General features: G+C 36.8%; 1 protein-coding gene across 5 annotated transcripts in view; it reads right to left on the reverse strand.

The window, feature by feature from the left end:
* Positions 1 to 19,320, reverse strand: part of CDKL5 (cyclin dependent kinase like 5) — a 184,860-nt gene that overhangs the window by 67,556 nt on the left and 97,984 nt on the right. For all 5 annotated transcript variants that reach the window (XM_072427962.1, XM_072427979.1, XM_072427955.1 and 2 more), the window contains exon 5: positions 3,963 to 4,008. In XM_072427962.1, coding sequence (XP_072284063.1) covers positions 3,963 to 4,008 — 46 coding nt within the window. The remainder of the gene's footprint in view (positions 1 to 3,962; positions 4,009 to 19,320) is intronic.

Here is a 19,320-nt window from a genome sequence, read left to right on the forward strand (position 1 = left end):
TTTTCGGGTCGGGTCTACCCGAATTCGAACAGCCATATTCGGGTCGAATATAGGGACAACCCGAATTCGAACCAACACTAGTACTGATATACATTAATGATGTTGATATATTTTAATGTGAAAAAAAATGATATGGGAGCTACTGCTGAGTTGTTTTTAAATATGAAAGGTTTTAAGGCTATATAGTGCCTGTCTTCACGATCTAGTAAAGCACCAGCCTATACAAAAACATATTTATAATCAAGCATGGCTACAAGGGTCTATCCTGCCTTAATAGTTCCTTCCTGCTTCTCCACTATTCATACATTTAGGGAGGTAGTGGGACATGAGACAGAGCGTTTACCATTAGGGTAGGATGGAGCACTTTAGGATGCCTACACATTTATGAATTAAAACGTGTGCAAAAACTGAATAACTGGGCTGCTGAACATAGCATACTTTAATGTACTGGGGAGAAAATAGGACATAACATTTGTGTTTGTGCTCAATCTAGTTAACATTATCAGTGGTGCATGGATATGTTAAGTTGCAAAGACCTATGCTAGTACACAGGTGAAAGTACATCAAAAGTCAAAAGGTCAAATACTCAATACTTTTCTCCTTTTGGCTGATCTACCAATCATAAGTGGATGAGATCCTTTAAGTGTACATGTGCCCAAGCCACGGAACTCTTAGTTTGTACAAAGATGAAATCTAAAACAAGCAATCATTGGCCTCTGAAGATTACAACAGGGACTCTTAAGATGCATCATCTAGTGAGCCTAATTTACTATAGCTCTCCAAGGCTGGAGAAGATAGAGTGTCATAGGTGAAACTAGGTGATCCAGCAAACCTGGAATGGATCTGGACCAGGATTCAAAACATTTGTCAACTAATAGCATTAGAATTTTAAAAAAATCCATTCCAGAATTTGCTGGATCACCCAGGTTCTCTCATGATAGTCTATTTTCTTGGAGAGCTTTAATAAATCATGCCTGGTGTGTGAGCTTACACTAGAAGACTGCCAAGATTCTGCTCCCAATAGCAAATAAAAGGGAAAGAAGTTGTGATTTCAGTGCCTCCTTTGTGCACTTAGAAGAATAAGTTCTCCAGAATGCCTATAGCTGAAGAGGTGAATGAGGGCCTGTTTTAACATGCTTTTAATGTTTGTTCAGAATATTTTAATACTTTATAAATAAATGTTGTTATTTATAAACACTTTCTAGGCTTAAATTAAAACTGTATTACAAATTGTTTATTAGGTGAGTTGAATATATGCAAGAAAATTTACATTTTGTAACTGATTTTTATTCATTAATCAAAAACAGCATCTTAGTATAAACATGTTTTCTTTCAAGTACAGTGTAATGAGCATATCAGGACACTGCTACGTTTGAAGTATCTTGCAATACCTCAAATTAACACAACATTCGTTTGCGTCTGACCACATTTTCTGATCTTTAAAAGTTAATGTAATCTGCTTTATCACAGCAAACATCAGAATTTGCTTTACTTAGAGTACAGTTAGCAGAATGTAAAGCAAACCTGTCATCATTGTTCAAGTAGAACTTGAAAAAAAACCTTGCACTGAAAACAAACTGTTTTTTTGGCACTAAAAACAAAACAACTGTCATTGTGCTGGTCATCACACAGTGGCACTGAAACAACAGGCAGTGGTCCCCAACCCCCGGCCTAGTGCCGGTCTGTGGCTGGTGGGTTGGGGGCCACTGGTGATGGGAAGTGGAGGCGTCGGCGGCAAACCTTGCACTGCTCTGGAGCTGGTGGTGGCGCAGCCGGCAGGGGCATGGCCGGCTCTCCTCGCACTGCTTGGACGGGAGCTGCTGGGAGTGGCGGAAGGTGTATGTGGGGCTTGAACTTCTCTGCCGCTTTAAAGCAGGTAGCTGGCAGCTTTCTTACGCTACTCTGCAGTTCCCTGCTGGTGCGCTGGCGGGGGGAGGAGCTGCTGGGGGTGGCAGGGTGGTGTAGACTGTTCATGTACTGGGCCAAAATTTTGTGCTGTATTGCTGGGCCCTGCTGTCACAAAGGTTGGCTAGTACAATGGTAGATTTGGTACTATTATAGGATTTGGTATAATGGTACTATTTAAAATGCTTAAATTCTAACTCCACATGTTTGCTAAAAAATTTAATTTCCCAGCAGACATGGAAATGAAAAAGCATCTTTCACTGCTGGGTTGAATGACCCTTGCACCCAGGAGCCACCCTCTGGTGACACATTATTACAGCAGTCTGGGCTCAGAGACTGCCCATCACTATAGTAATAAAAGGTGGAAGTGCACCTCATGAGGTGTGTGACCAAAGAGAAGAGAGCAGGAAAAAATGTGCACACTTAAAATGATTTTCAAACAGAAGAGGAAGGCAGCCAATGGGAGAGGGGCATGATCCTTCTGACCATTCAGAATTCAGAATATATTTAATGTTAGAGAAATAAAAATCCTTATTTTCTTTATCTTTCCACACTTACACTGTAACCAATGGTAGTGAAAATTATTTAACTTACATCAGTGAGTGGTACAGTGCAGGATGGGCTTAAACAACCCTTTCACTATATTGCTTATACAATTTAATATTTATAAAACTTTGTTGATCATCAAGAATCGTGATTATAAACTGGAAAGAGTTCCTGATCCTAAATTCCCCAGAGGGAGGAGGCTCATAAAGAATTTGCATGCCCAGTTACAGGTGCTATACAAACATTCAATTGTAAATACCTAAATGAAAGCAACATTCTCCATGAACTGTCCTTATATAAATCTGTTCTATTTTCTCTACCTTAATTAACCATAAAATTGTTCATCTAAATGATGTTAATAGTTCTGACATGAAATAAAAGCTGGCAGAGCTAAATAATCTATTTTTATGGAATGCATTGTACAGTATAATTTACAAAGTAAAAAAAAATGTGCTATTTTAGTCTAGTGAAAGTACATTAGTTATGATTTGAAGATTGCTTGACTATGTATTGCTTAGTCTTTCACCTATCTAGCTACAGCTTTTGTCCTTGCTTTTCTATAGCAGCACCTCCACCAACTAATGAAGGTAATTATACTCAAATATACAGTGCAATTAATGGCCATTGTTTTGTGCCTCCAAGCATAGGATGTCGTGCAATTACACACTGAATAATGCAATTGTAGGATAAAGAAAATCATATGGGGGTCGGATCACTATGTTTATCAAAACACTGAAACATATATATTTTTTTATTTTGATACCCTTTTTGTTCCCTTTTTTAAAGCTTTCTAATTATACATATACAGCAAGCATTCATCTGCACTCATTACATATGCTGTCCACACATTCTGCTTACAGAAGGGAATGTATACTTTAAACTGTAATATTCCATTTATTTTTTTAAGGAATTGTTTTAAAACATGCCTTCTTTTCTCTTTTTTTTTTTGTGGTCAAGCATATAAAGTTTCAATTCATCAGAGCATCAGTAAAGGCGTGGACAGCAGGAAAGTTTTTTTTTTATTTTTTTGCAGATACAACTTTTACTTTGGTTGGAAAGAAACGGGAAATCAAACATCTAAACAACCAAACTTTAACCATTCTCAATTCTATCGAAAACTGAAAAAATAATGATCTTGGTTTTTAACAAACTTTAAACCAATTTCAACTGTTATGGAAAATTTCATGTTCAAAATGTTGATAAATCATCTTTGATACAGATATGTTTCATACAAACTTTCGCATTAGGCACTGAAAATATTGAACAATCCAAGAACCTAAAGACATGTAAGAGAAACACATGCAATAACCCTCCTATGTATTTTTCACATATGTATGATTTAATTGGTCTAATATTATAAATACCAACCTAAGACAAACCTGACATAAGACGACCTGCTGTTATGTTTCAAAGTCAGTGAAACCCAATCATTATAAAACACATCAACAAGTTTCCAACATTTGTTACTAAATGGTATCAAAAGGATAAACATGGTAAAGTGGAATACATACCTTCGCTATCTTTAAACTTCTTGATCGCCACAATCTCCTTTGTTTCCTAGAATAATGAAAGGAGAAGAACTCAATTATATTTTTATAGGATATAATATAATAACCACTACACAGTACAGTGTACAACTCTGCAGGAAACTAAGATTCAACAAATGCTTTTCCCAAATCTATGACAACATGTTCTATGTGCACAGTGAGACATATAGCTGTATCAATATTCACTGTCCTTTATCAATTATAGAAGGGGAGTTGAATTTTCGAGGCCAAAATTAACTTCTGCAGATTACCAGTAAATATAGATTGCCTTACTAGAGACCTTTCCTAACTTGGACATCGGCATATTATGTTAAAATGTGAACGCTGGGAGCTTTATAATTTTATCTCAGTATCAGGGCTGGAATTATGTTTCCTGCTCCCTAGGCCAATAGTCCTTTGCTGACAATCTACTATCCCAAATGACTACCTAGAAGTAGTAACATGCTAACATAACATATAACACTATATATATTGCTATACTGAGATTTTTCCCTTCTCTGTATAAATCAACAGTCTCATTTACCACAATGCACTTTACGCACAAAGTTTATTGTCACCCCAAGCTACAATAAATCTTTTTTATTGTATAAACCCCTTGCTCCCAACTTATGTCAACTATTTATTTATGTTTTACAGTCTGTTTTTTTTAAGTTTAGAAATTTTTAGGTTTACGTCCTTTTCTATCTTTTTGGATTTCATGGCTTTTTGCACATACCTGTGTTTGCAGGTTGCATAAGGACAACATCAGTTCAAACAAATCATTTGAAGTTGTAGGCATATGTAGGAGTAAATGACCTACAGATTTAAAGCAATTAGCCACAGCTACTGTATGTCAATATTCTATTGACTGACTTTTCATGTTTAGTTCTTGGTTGTGTGCATGTTAGTGTTTTCTTTTGGCACAAATAATTTGTGTTTGATAAATTTTACTGCAATAAAAAACAAACTGCTTTAAACTGTAAAAGGCATTTAACTTTAAAAATGTCTTTTTAAAAGATTTAAGTATGGAGCTCTAAAGAAATACTGAAAATCTTATGGTCTAAAAGTCTTATAGACAACTAATGATGACATCAATTTACCAGCTCCTCATCAAACAGTGACAAAAACTCCATACAACCCCTGTACAAAAATACAACCAAAAATATTCCACTGGAAGGTTTTTAAGATGGAATACTGCAAGCATGGTCCTGAATTTCTGTCAAGCAGGTCCAATTTTAGGCATAAATTACATAAGCAAGTCAATTAGTGCACCATCAAGTGTGACAGCATGCATGTCCGGTATAGGAAAGAGGCTGTTTCTGTAGTCCACCAGTGTCAACACCCTCTACTTTTGGGTTTTTGCTGGGGTGAAAAGATTGACAGGTAATCCCGGTGACATTGACATAAATGCCAGGAGGCTGAAGGATTCTACACAGGGAACTACCGCCTGAACTCAATCTGCACATCTGCAAGATCAGGTATCACATCATCAGCGGGCATTCCACAAATGTAAATGACCAAGTGTCTGATCCCGTGCATACAGCATGTGGAGCGAGGTTGGTAAAAGGTTATCTACATTTGAAGAACAATGCCTGATGATTGATGATGAGATTGGGTACCATTGTGAACCCATTCAGGGAAACTGGAAGAGAAAGAAAAAAGCAAGGCAAGACATGAGTTGAAGCAGAGGAGCAAAAAATGACATGAAGGCTGCATGGGAATGGCTGGAGAGGGTAAGTATATAAGTATATATATATGTATATACATACACACACACAGAGTGTTTATCAGCTAAAAAAGGTAAGTGTAATAAAGGATAAATAAATAAAAGGTGCAAGGTACACTTTAAATGGTCTCCTTTAAGTATTACAGAGCTGGACGCATTTCATTGATGGCTTATAGCCATAAAGTCAGATAAAAAAATGACCAAGCTTCTGAAACACTTCAAATGTTACTTTAGGAATTTGTTTGTCTTACCTGATTACACAAGTATTATACTCTGAATAAAATGCTTGATTTTAATCAGAAGGCAGCACAACGTCTAATGGGATATAAAGGATTTTATTGGGGAACTCTATCAGTGTCACCACAGGAACCGGACTCAGGCTTTGGGTGATACATTGGAATGTGTTTTTTTCCCTGAACAACAGCAACATAAACCAAAATTGATTTTTCAGTTTCTTTAGGAGTGCGACAAAATGCCTGCTTCGGTTGGGTCACTGACTTAATCCACACAACGACCAAAGACAAAGAGTTGCACCTGAATTAAAGCAGACCATGCATGGAAATAGAAGGTTCATTTTACTTTTTACTCCCCCAACCTCCAAGACAGAAAGCTTTACAGAAAACCAGTAAAAATAAAATAATTTATTAAAAATAAATTATTTACTTTGGTCTTCCAATAATGATGCTTCCAGTAATCACTGATCACTGAAGTAAGGGGGACACATCAGCACTCACTCAGATACTTTACTGTTGACCACCAATGTGTGGGAGCACTTCATCATAGACCGCTATACTTTACTACCGATGACCAGTGTAGTAGGCACTTCACCTCTGAACATCAAAGTAAGGCAATATTTCATCACCAGCCACCAAAGGGTCACTAAATTGATGTATGGGAGTATGGGAGTATTTTAACACAAACCTAAGGGTCACACCACTAGTAACTACCAAGGTAAGAGGACTGACCCCCAACTGAGAAGGTATTTGGCTGCCAAACGCCTAAGAAGCAATTCACCACTAGCTTTCAATGAAAAAGGACATTTCATCCTGTCCTTCGCCATAAACGTTGACTCCTGGCTACTAAATTAATGGGGACCTAAACTAAAATTTTTACTTTACATCTCCAGCATGCACAGAAGCAGCCTTTTCTTCAATAGGGGGGATGCATGAGCATTGTGATCGGCACTCTTTTATTCCCCAGGTACAGCAGGCTATGTCACCTAATCTCGGGACTGTACAGTGAAAGATCGGGTCACATAGGCAGAAGCAGGAAGGAAAAGAAGAGAGATGGTGGCACTTCCTCCAAGACGAAGCTGGATAACAGGATGGCATGGGACACAATCCAGGAAAGCTCCAGAGGTATCTGCAGAAATAAATGGGCGTTTTTGTTTTTTTCCATTTAGTTAAGCTTTATTAAGGCATTTCACCAATGATTGGAGATGTTTGAGGCTTTTTAATACTGACCAACAAATTGTCAGTACCATTCAGTACTTAGTGGGTACTTCTGACTGCTGCACCTTCTAAATAGTAGTGTACATTCCTTACTCATGATCAATGTGTCTATCATCTAAAAAGATTCTGAACCTGCAGTGCCAAACATTGGAGTAAAGCAAAAACATGGCTTTGAATGTCATCATCTCAATGTAAGCTTGAAACTATACAAAAACAAATGTAAAGCCCATAACTGTACCTTTATTTTGTTCTAGTCCCCTGCTCCTTGAATTGCTGTAGCATACGATGGGTAACAAAACAATTTGAAAGCTAAATCTAATTACTTCTGTAGTCAAAAGCTCTACCTATTTTTTTGCTACAGTCATCTGCCCCATGAAATGCAGTAACATATTGCAATTTTTAATATTTCAGGTAATATGAACATTTTACTAATCAAGAACAGTACAAATATACCAATAACAGTACCCAATGTGCTTAGGTCCAATGGATTACATAAAATAATTTATGCAGTAGAAGGCAGTAATGTAAAGGAGGTAGCCCAATAAAAAAAAACTTGCATGGGTAGAATCTCTATGGAAACAAACTTTTCTTGAAATCATGAATCATTCTTTGTGCAGCAGGATAAAAATAAAGAACCTTTCCATGCAGTCAGTACACTGGTAGTACAGCTGCAAAACTAGAAATAAGTAATAATAGAAATAAAGTTTAATTAAACATGGGGTAGGCATTTTGCTTAGGCTTAATGTCAATGGGCATGAATTCTACCTAGCTTTATGCCCAACATGTTCACATTATTGCATGCCGATCCCTTTAATAAAAACAAACAACAAGAGCCAAAAAACTCTGGCTACCACACAGATATGACTGTGCATTGATGAGTGTATAAAACAACCTTCCCCCCCGATTGTGTTTGATACATGATCAGTGTTGCACTTTAAATTGTTTACAGGCTGGTTTTGAATCCTGTGTTCTCCAATGTTGGACAAGATCAAGGTTGTTACTTTAAATGTCAAGGGTCTGAACATACCCGAAAAATGCTCTGATCTGTTGGAAGAGCTACATAGGCACAGTGTACATGTAGCGTTTGTACAGGAGACGCACTTTAAAAGGGAGAAGATACCTAAAATGTGGAATCATAGAATTCCTGTGAGTTACCACAGTTGCTCTGGGGATTCCAGGACGAAAGGGGTGTGCATCTTGATTGGCCACTTCTTCTCATGGAGTCTGAGGGAGGTTATGTGTGTGAAGGGGGCTGCTTTATTTTTGTGAAAGGACAACTGATCAATTGGTGACCCTGGCTACTGCCTATGCCTCAAATACTACCCAGGCTTCTTTTCTGGCACATGTACTTGACAAGCTAGTGGGTGGATGTCACAAATCATTCTGAGAGAGGCCTGCACAAGGTTGTATTAAGAAATGTCTTTTACACAAACCATCTGGTGGATGTCTAGAGGATTTTACACCCTGCTGATTTTACCTTTTTCTCCAGTGCACACCAGTCATAATTTCTCATAGATCATTTTTGGGTGAAACATGCAGATTTGATTCAGGTAGTTGATTGTGAAATAGGTACATTAACTCTGTTGGATCATGCTCTGGTATTCCTCCAAATTGCTCTGCACCATGTGCTGGCCAAAACATGGAATTGGAGGCTTAATGCATCACTGCTGGAGGACCCGGTGATAAAGGCAGATATTTCTAAAGAGTTGGCATGTTATTTTGCAGAAATAATACCCCAGATGTGAGTACAATGGTGATCTGCAAAGCCCATAAGACGGTGATCAGAGGGATTAAAGGGGATAAAGGTGAGGTGGTAAAAAGGAGATTTCTGCCTTAAGAAATTCAATGAGTAGCTGGTGCCACATTTCCTGAACGCCTTTAACTCACTGGCCACAGCTGGAAGGTTTTCGCCAGAATCTCTCAGTGCTCACATCTGGGTCATCCCCAAAGAAGGGAAAGATCCCGCAATATGTTAGAGCTATAGACCTATATGCTTATTAAACCAGGATCTAAAAGTTATTTACCAAAATTTTGGCCTCCAGAATCCAATCTGTCATTATAAAAATTATTCACCCTGACCAGGTAGGATTTGTCGGTTTTTGCGGTAATTAACCCTATGGTCTCCCTGCCCAACCTAATGCAAACCCTAAAAGAATATGGGGGTTTATTTAATTTCCAGATCAAATATTTTAAATGTGCAGCCTTGAATCTAACTCTACAACCCTCCACGATTCATCTACTAGCACTGAATTTCAAGTTCAAGTGGGAATCAGTTGCAATTCAATACATAGGGGTTAGAATATCAGAAAATTTAGGGAGCTTGTTCCCCTTGAATTTTCAGCCTCTTCTGCAAAGGGTTGGAGAGCATCTGGAGCAATGGGTTAAACTCATGGTTGGGAAGGGTTCAGATTGTAAAGATAAAGATACTGCCTAGGATATTGTATTTGTTTCAAGCATTGCCCATACATATACCGCACTCTTTTTTCAAACGTTTACATTACAAGATATTTAAATTTATATGGAGGGGGCGGGGACCCCGTCTCAGTAGGAAAATGCTATTCTGGCACAAAAGGGAAGGTCTCCTTCTCTATTATGCAGCATCCCATCTGATTTGAGAGTTGGATTGGTGTACTCAGGCTGATCTGAAACAGTGGGTGTGCTTACAGCGGAGATTCAGTAAAGTGCCCCTGAAATGTCTCCTGTGGATACCAACCCTGGGACATCAGGTAAGGTGCATCCTCTTTTGTGGGTCACACTCGTGATTTGGGAGAGGTACCTAGCACATAGAAATATTTCACCTGGGCCTAGTCCTCTGGTTCTGGGCAACTGCCCATGGGTCATACATGAGGAGCTAAAAGATGTCTCCTTGCCATTTCAACTTGATTTCTGAAGGGCGGATCAGGTCTCTCATTTTCTTAGGTTCCTGCCACATTCCCCAGGTTCTTTGAGACAACTCACATAATTTGAAAGGGTCTGTGTGGGAAAATTGAATGTGAGACATGCATTATCTCGCATCTATTCCCTGCTCATTGAGGCTCCGTAGTATTCAACTCCTGTATTTCTGAAGCCCTGGGAGAGAGACCTTCACCTACAATCTACACCTTCACAGCAGGAGCAGGTTATTGCCATGACTCATAGGGGGTCGATTAACTGTGACCTTTAGGAAACAGGATATAAAGCACTTATACGATGGTATAGAACCCCTGTGAGGATGCATTCTATTTTCCCCTCGAAGTCCGAGTTGTGTTGGTGATGTGGTGGAGACAAAGGGACGATGCTCCATGTATTCTGGGACTGCCCGATTCTCTGACCATTCTGAGGGACAGTTAGGGACCTCTGCCAGATGACAGTTAGACATGTTCTTGGATGACCTGGCCTTTTTTTTTTCTTTTTACACTTACATGATTGGCCCCAGAAGGCTTATAAAAACTAATTGGTGAAACATTTGGTGACAGCCGCTAAAGTGTGTATTCCTAGATTGTGGAGGAACCCCACCCCGCCCTCAGTGGACTTAGGGATCTGCAAAGTAAATGAGATTAAAAATATGGGGGACCTCACAGCTGAGATTTATGGTAGACAGGAGAAACTCACGGCGACCTGGTCTGTCTGGATTATGTTTCAGGAAACAGAGAAATACAAGAAACTTCTGGGGGCCCAGGGACTTCTTTAGGGCCTTACCTGGGATTTTGGGCTCCATTGCACATGAACTTTATTTTACCTATATTCATGTGTGGTATTCTCCTGTAGCAATTTGTACTGTGTTCATACTGGTTATGATAGGGCGGAGGTCGATATTGGGCCCTATAGCTCCCTTGCACAACATGTTTTTTGATCTTGATGTTTTATCCTGTATTGTATCTTGTTTATATGCCTGTTTTCTTGAAAATTTAAACTAAAAAAGTTTTATAAAAAAACCACCTTTGTTTTATATAAAGATGAGCAGAGGTCTTTCTCCACCTGCTGATGGATGTTAGACAGTATCATTTCCCTTGGGTTAAGCTGCGTAGAACTGATGCTTCTTAATATGTACGTAGCCTTTTAGCAGGTTCAAAATCATATATTTTCTGCAGATTAATACTAAATATTGTGTTCAGCCTACAGTCCCCTAATAAACAATGACAAATAAATAAGTTCCATTATTCAAAGTAAAATTATTATAGGTTCAAGCAATTCAGTTGTTTATTATCCAAAGACACTGAATAAAATTCATACTTTGGTTACGGAAAAAATAAGAACCAATAAAAAGTTTTAATTTATGTCAAATGAACTGCATGCCCAATCTTTTTTTTTTATATTAGTTAATGTGGACATTTCTGACTTATGGGCCTATAGTGGGCTTATATGGCAGTACAAAAAAAAAACACAATAATGGTCTTGAATGCATAGATAAATAAGCAGTAATGGAAGGGCTTATCTGTTTACCTTTACTAGAGAAATTCCCGGTCCAGATTTTCCCCAGTGTTGTCCACAAAAAAAAACCTAGCTATGTAGTAATATGATCTATGTTGAATGAATGAATGATATCCTAACTGGAATACAAAGATAAATCTTAAACTTTTGAGACCAACCTATGTGGCTCTCACTGGAGTGAGCCTGGAGAAGCACTTCATCCAAAAATTATAGATATTTTAGAACTAGTACAGTAGTATTCTTTACTTATTAAAGACAGTATGTTACTAAAGGTTTAAAGGCCAACTACAGTTTCAAATTTTAAATAACATTACAAACTTTGGGTCTGATTTACTAAAGCTCTCTGAGCCTGGAGAATATGGACCATCATAAGTGAACCCAGGTGATCCAGCAAGCCCAGAATGGATTAACTAAAATCATTGCTATTTGACAAATGCAATTAATCCTAGAACAAATTCATTGCAGGTTTCCTTGATCACCCAGGTTCACCAATGATATTCTATCTTATCCAGTCTTGGAGAGACTTAATAAATCAGACTCTCTGTGTATTGTCCGCCTGAAAAAAAGTAGCTAATTGACTCAATTGATTGGCAGCTTGTCAGAGATATGATAGTCAAATACATGTCCTCCAAATCCTCATCACTTATGAACTCATCATACCTCACTAGAATGTAATAAATTGGTACAAACCCTCTTTTACCAATAGACTTAAAAATAGTATTTTAAGGTAAGAAAATCCTTATGCGAGTACATGTCCTAAACTCTTAGCGTATTTTCAAATAATGAATAATACAATTTACTGGTATTTTAGTTCTTTTCCATGGAGGGAAGTAGATAAAGCTGTCAAATCAGGACACTCCATTCTGAATTTAGGCATTCAGCATTGGTAAAAACAATGAGTTCACTAAGATCACTACTAAGGTGAGCACTACGCATGTGCAGGGACTACACAATCTAGTCGACCTATATACATCATAAGGCAGTTTGGTACAAAACCATGTAAAGGTTAGAGCAGAACCAGAGGTAGTAGTATTAAAACTGCTGAGTATGCTGGCCACGTCATATAAAAGGCTGCATAACTAAAAGCAAAGTTATTGTTTTAACTGATATGTAGAGGTCCACTTTAAAGAAGCAATGTTTTCAAATACTTATTGTGCTTTTGCTTTTGGAATATTTTATATAAAGTTTAGTCTATAGATTTGTAGCTTAGAGCAGACAATCAAATCTTAATTCAATGTAGTTGTATCAGTAAAATATTAAATTAAGATAAATTGCCATGGGTTACCTAAGACACCACTTGGTGTACTATTTTATTCATTAAACCCACCATATTTAGATAAAAAATAATCAACTGAAAAGTATAAAAATTGTAATTAGGTCTATAAAGCAAAGTTCTATAACATTTTTTTCACTTTCAAGGCATGACTTAAATAGTTTTATAGCCACTTTCAGGATTTCAGATATATAGTAATCTCTGCAAAACATGGAAGGGTCTTTTATGATACTTCTGAATGTAATCATACATTTTACCTTAAGATAGGCTTCTGCCAGAGAGAGAGCTTAGCTAACCATAAAAAGCTCAGTCTCGGGCGGCAGACTTTCCTTTATAGATAGATTAAGCATACCACACTGCTCATGAGAAAATAGGATATAATACTATTGCAGTGTCCAGAAGCTTCATGTCATGTGATCACTATTTTCATATTTATAGGTCTCTTCAGCCAAGGAAGGATAAATAACTTGAGAAATAATAATGTGAATTTAGGTTTAAACAGACCCACATATTAGGAATATTTTGTATAGATGAGATTTATATTAGCTTCAGGAATTGGTTCTAAGGGCTAAAAAAAAAAAAATAATTTTCCAAAGCCTCCTGAGATCACGGATATAAGTTTTCCTGACAATTCATTTTCATAGAGGGCCTTCTGATAAGGCACAGGGTTTGTGCTATCTGGCAAGAGAATCTGTCAGAAGTGTTTTAAAATGGGCATTTGCCCAGCAGTACTATGGTCTGACTAACAGACAAATTAATCGGAAAGAAGAGGATTAAACACCGTTAAATATATGGATCCAGGTAGAAATATTCATTTGGTATACACTGTGTGTCAATCTAAAAAAACATCAAAAAACAAAAAAAAATATTTTGTTATTGGTTTTTTGTATTGTTGTAACAAACAGTAGTGTTAATTAGAAACCTAAGGGCCCAAGTTTTTTAAGCTTTGAACATTGTTCGTTACATTCTAAGAAAACAATGAACATGACATAAGTGTGATTCCACTATCTTACTATGAACAAGATCAAAAATGTTTATAAAAACCTGATACTGGTTTTAACTTTTCCCCAATTTAAATTGTGTTGGTTGCCGTGTTTCTCATTACTGGAGAGATTTTACACGTTTTTTACCATACTATCTGTACTTTAAGCCCCTGTCACTAGGAAAATAAATTAATAAATATCTCCCCAATTGGGACAAATCTGACATTCCCTCAAAAAATCCCTCATGGGAAGCAATTACTGCCATTCAAAGACAGGGGCCTGGAAGACATTCCCACAAGGGAATGTTTGAGGGAATGTCAAAATACTTTTTTTATAAATAGGGCCCATAGTGCAGGAGGAACAGTGGTTAAAACTCTATTCAAAATTTAGCACATTGTTTAGCTCTGCAAATATGATAACTTCTATTGTTTATAAGGTTGCCATCAGATATAAACCTTTGCAATAAATTCTGATAATTATTACCACACTAATAATTTTGTATCAGTCTATTGAATTTGAATGGTATACTATATTTTACCTTGAGGGTATGCTGCTAAGATCTAAAACTTCTTGGGCTGCATACTCTATAGATAACTCCAAGCATAAACTTTATGGCAGCAATCATTACCAGGCTAATATGTGTGGAAAACATTGTAAACTTGTAAAACAACATGTCATGTAAAATAAAAACTGGTCATTTAACTGAGAACATATGACCAGCTAAACATATTTAGCTGGTCATTTAACTGAGAACATATTTCTAGGGCTTAGTGACAGCAGACGTGAAATACCCAGATATATCATTGTTATCCAAAAAAGTGCAGGGTCAACCAGCCTGGTGCGTCAGAAAAAAGTCTACAACGCTTGCACATGCCTATGTTGTGCCATTCAGCCTATCAGGATAACACACAGGGCATACCTCAGTGTTGCAAATCCTTCAAAACAATCTAAAAACTGCACACTGGATGAAGCTCTGACCAAAGAGGCATCCACTGCAACATTATTTTCTGATTCAGGCACTAGTCTTCACAAAGGAATCAGATTCTTACAGGAGATAGCTGCACCGACTCCATACTGACAAGTTCCATATCTGGCAAATTTAGCTCTGAAAGTTCCACCAGAAATCCAATTCCTGGTGTACAGGTGCACCAAGAGTAAGTCCACACATTTCCTTATCCATTAGTGGTACATATCACATATTCTGGAGCCTAGACAAGAAGTTGGTGGGGGCACGGGGGGAGACAGTAAGGACACAACTCACCCCCAACTGAATATATCTTTTCAAACCTGTCCCTTTGAGATTAAGCCATGGTTGTCCCTGGGTGCCTGAACAGTCAGGATAGTCTGTAACCCAATCTCAAAAAGTACAAAAAAATACCTGCAGCATGTTTTATATACTACAATTGACTTGAATAGAATGATTTCTACACATCTTACAATAGTGAACAGTGTCATTCCAAAACTGCCTATCTCATATTTAAGCTTTTAATATAATTCTAAGATCTGATCACAGCCTAATATATAGTACTAATGCAATACACACAGCCATGTCAATGCAGAATACATTACGCAAGGCAACTACATAGATTTTACTTTACCTTTGCAAAATATAGACTTGTAAGAACAATAAAAAGCTATTTCAGATTTTTAGTTGTGTTTATTGTCTTGTTCTGTTACTCTTTGCTCTATTTTATTAGTATGTAAATTATAAATGAGAGATTAAATTTTTCTTACTTCATATAGACAAGCACTTTATTTATCATTTAACAGCAGAATCCCAGGGGAATTTTAAATTTATCATCCAAATTTCCACATAGGCTGACCCATAATATGCAAATTCTGTTTCTAAACACAGGGAATTGTGATATTATTCAGACAAACAATATGTACATTTTAATATTGGTACTTTATGAATTTTACAAAAAAAATATTTAAATAATTTTTCAAACTGTAAGTATGTACACTGAATATTCATATTTATCAACTTGCCAGTGGCAACATGTGTCAAATCTTTTCTTATTCATATAAATCTAATCAAAGTCAGACACTTAATTATACATGTAATCAGGGCTGCAAAAAATAGTTACAATCAGGAAAAAGAAATAACTGGAAGAATTGTAGAAGAACAGTGTAGGATGGTATAGTAATTACTACCACTCTTTCCCTAATCTTATTTTGACTCATAACAGACTGGAAGAAAGGTGAACATTTTACAATTTTCCCCTCATGATTAACTAGCAAGGATATGTCATTCTGCCCACACATTCAAATAACCAGTAAGATGATTATTATATGTTTTAATTATAGGGTAGTTTCCTATAATCAGTGTGAAAAGTATAATGCCAGGTTAACGTTCTGCTTATCTGTAGTGATTTGCATGGCTAGTGATGGCAAGTATGCCTCTCCAACAGCAGTCATAAATCACCTGCTGCTCGCTCTTGTTCCAGTTGATGGGTCTACAGCACAATCATTGGCACTGACAGTACTTTGAAAAATATACTTACAGTATGGGATACTAACTGTTCAAATTTGAGCTATGATTTAATTTTAATTTTTTTAATGTCCTGTCTAAGAGCAAATACCAGAAGATGCTTTACTTTCTTAACTAGAAATCTCTCCACTATATGCCCAGTGACAGTGCCCTTACTGACAACTGAGGCACATTCACGGGACATTGAAAGGGCAGTTGGTAAGGTGAAGTGCCAAAGTCTGAGCCAAAGAACCTTCCATTGAACTTTTTCATATAGGTATTTTTCCTTTCAATAAAGTGCAAACGCGCATGTCCTACTGCCTACTATGATCCCGAGAAAGTCCAAAGGGGCCTCAAATCTTTTGAAGAACTGGTCTCCTATCCACTACATTCCCTACATCTTATGTGGCTTACTCCTTCTGACCTCCACATCACTGCGACATTTTATTATTAGTGGAAGTCAGTGGCAGGAATCTGTGAGAGCTGTTGGGAACTCTTGGAAAAGGTTGGTTTCCCTGCAGAGTTCTTAGATTTGAAGTTGACCTCAGTAACATGAACAGCAGGTATGAAAGGGTTCAATCAAATTTCAATAGCATCTAGATCACTTTAAAAAACTGATAATCTAGTAACTAATACATCGAAATTACCTGAGCATGGGTTTACTTTAAGGCAAAACCCTTTTACACATTTCAATCCTTTTTCCTAAATTGTCACCAATCTCCAAGGAGCAAACTGGAAAGGAAGCTGCCCAGCTGCTATAAGCAATCTCAGCAAGTAATTTGTGACAGCACAACGGAATGGAAAGTGCTTCCAATGGTGATATCAGTTCTTGCTCTGATAAGCTGGAGCTATTGTTAAATGCATGCAATCCTATCCCTACACATGTCCTACTTTATTCACTTAGTACACAACCACCATTAAGATGTATTTCCAAATAATTAAACACTAATGTTTTAGTTTAAATGAAAACATACACAGAAAAAAAAGTCTAAAACACTCAGAATAATGGAAAGTTTACAAGTACCAATAATAAGTAATGAGTTGAGTCAACAATATACAACAAATAATAATCCTTTGTCTGCACACAATAAATACACGTACTAGTGAGCACCAAGCACTGCAGTCACACAAGGAGAAAATGTTTTGACAAAAACTGTAAACAGTATGAAAGAACACTGCCTGCATTTGTTACATACCAGAGAAAACACATTTTTTACAAACCATCAGTTTGTAAAGGAGAAATGACAAGATACACTTCACTTACATCCTCAGGTCACATTAACCTACCTATGAGTATGAATGTTATGTTTTACAAATATAAAATTAAACCTTTCAGCCCACTGTATATTATTTATAGTATGAATATTTTTTCCAGACTGGAATACCATTTGGCTAAAAAATAAAAATATACTTGCATATAATAAAAACATTTGGGAGAGATGTTTAAAACTGTTTAAAATAACATATAGTATGGGAATTTGTGCAAGTTTTCTCTCTACCCTCTTTCTTCCTTCATCTCTTTCCTTGCTTTCTTTATTTTCTCCTACAAATCCTATATCCCACTACTGGGTATGCATTTTTTTTTCATATATACAGTATATTTTAGGACTCTGGTGTTTGGACTAATTGAGTCCTATCCCTGTCTTCTTGGATACCCAGTTGCATGATATCTCCTTTCGCATTCCTTGTGTAGGAAGGTTGGTGATACCCCCTCTTGGAGTTGGGGGAGGAAAGCTTAGATGGGAAAATATGTTTTTATATGAATTGAATGTATTCAGCGATTCTCAGTATAGTTGTAAGTACAAGATATGATAACTACCATAAGAAGGATGTAATTTTATTGTACTTTATTAATTGAAATATTTGTGCTTCAATATTCATTGATATTTTTCTCTCACCTACTTATGAAAGCAGCAATAATAGCTATGAAATGCAACAAGTAAGATAGGCTTTGAGGACCAGATATGTAATTATATGGAGTTAATCATAAGCACAAGCCAGAGCCTGGAGAGTGGGCCATCTATGATTGGTGTATTTGTTACATCTGTACTGGTTATGGCTACTATAAGTGGAGGTTGTTTGTTATATGCATTCTATGTTTAGTTTTTATTGACTGTAAATAAAGATAACATATTTTAACCTATGTGAAACTATACTTTTTTGTTGATGAAACTATGGTCTGCATAAAGTTAGCATTTAAACAGACTACAAATGTTAAAATCCCAAAAGAAAGCTGAACACATAATTAATTTTGGAAACATAAAGAGAAACCAACACTATTTATTAGACTGCTATAGTTGTTTTGGGAAACCAGACTGTCCAAAAAATTTTGAAGCAAGCAACAGCTTATTTGTGTATCATTATTAGGAAACTTAATTTCTTCCTGATGCTATATTTGCACTGTGCATTACTAGCCACCCAACAGAGGCATTGCCAGTGCTAATGAACGGTTATTGATGTCTAGCACTCTGTGGGGATATTTTTTTCTCCTTTTTTTTATTCCTCTTAGAGGGATGTCAGAAGACTTTAGAGCACTCTGCAGAGTCAGAAACACTATGTATTGGAAATCTTTAAAAAAAAGTTTGTAATTTCTATTGCTTACAAAAACAAACAAGCTTCCAAAACTCACAAAGTATAAAAATTCTAAAAGTTAAAAGATACAAATTAATAATTTTAAAGCTAAACTCATAGGACTGCATTAACATAGCTGCAGAATTATATGTCTCATGTTGTTGCAACATGCAACTGGGGTCCCAATTTACTAACTTCCAATAATAAGGCCACTCAGGAGTAATGCTGTAGCTCAGTTCATATTTGCTCTACTTTGGAGCTCATGGAACAGTCATAGGGCTATCCCACTCCTTAGAAGCCCACAAGGAAGACTTTCATTACATCAGTCACATTGTGTATCACCAGATCTGTGCCTTTTTTCAACTGGAGCTATTGTACTGTGTTGAGAACAAAAAGCTGTAACCTTGCAGCTGTGACACAGTAATGAACAGCTGCAAAAAATGTTTCATTATGAACCTG

The sequence above is a fragment of the Pyxicephalus adspersus genome, chromosome 1 (genome assembly GCF_032062135.1).
Source record: "Pyxicephalus adspersus chromosome 1, UCB_Pads_2.0, whole genome shotgun sequence".
NCBI classification, from domain to species: Eukaryota; Metazoa; Chordata; class Amphibia; order Anura; family Pyxicephalidae; genus Pyxicephalus; species Pyxicephalus adspersus.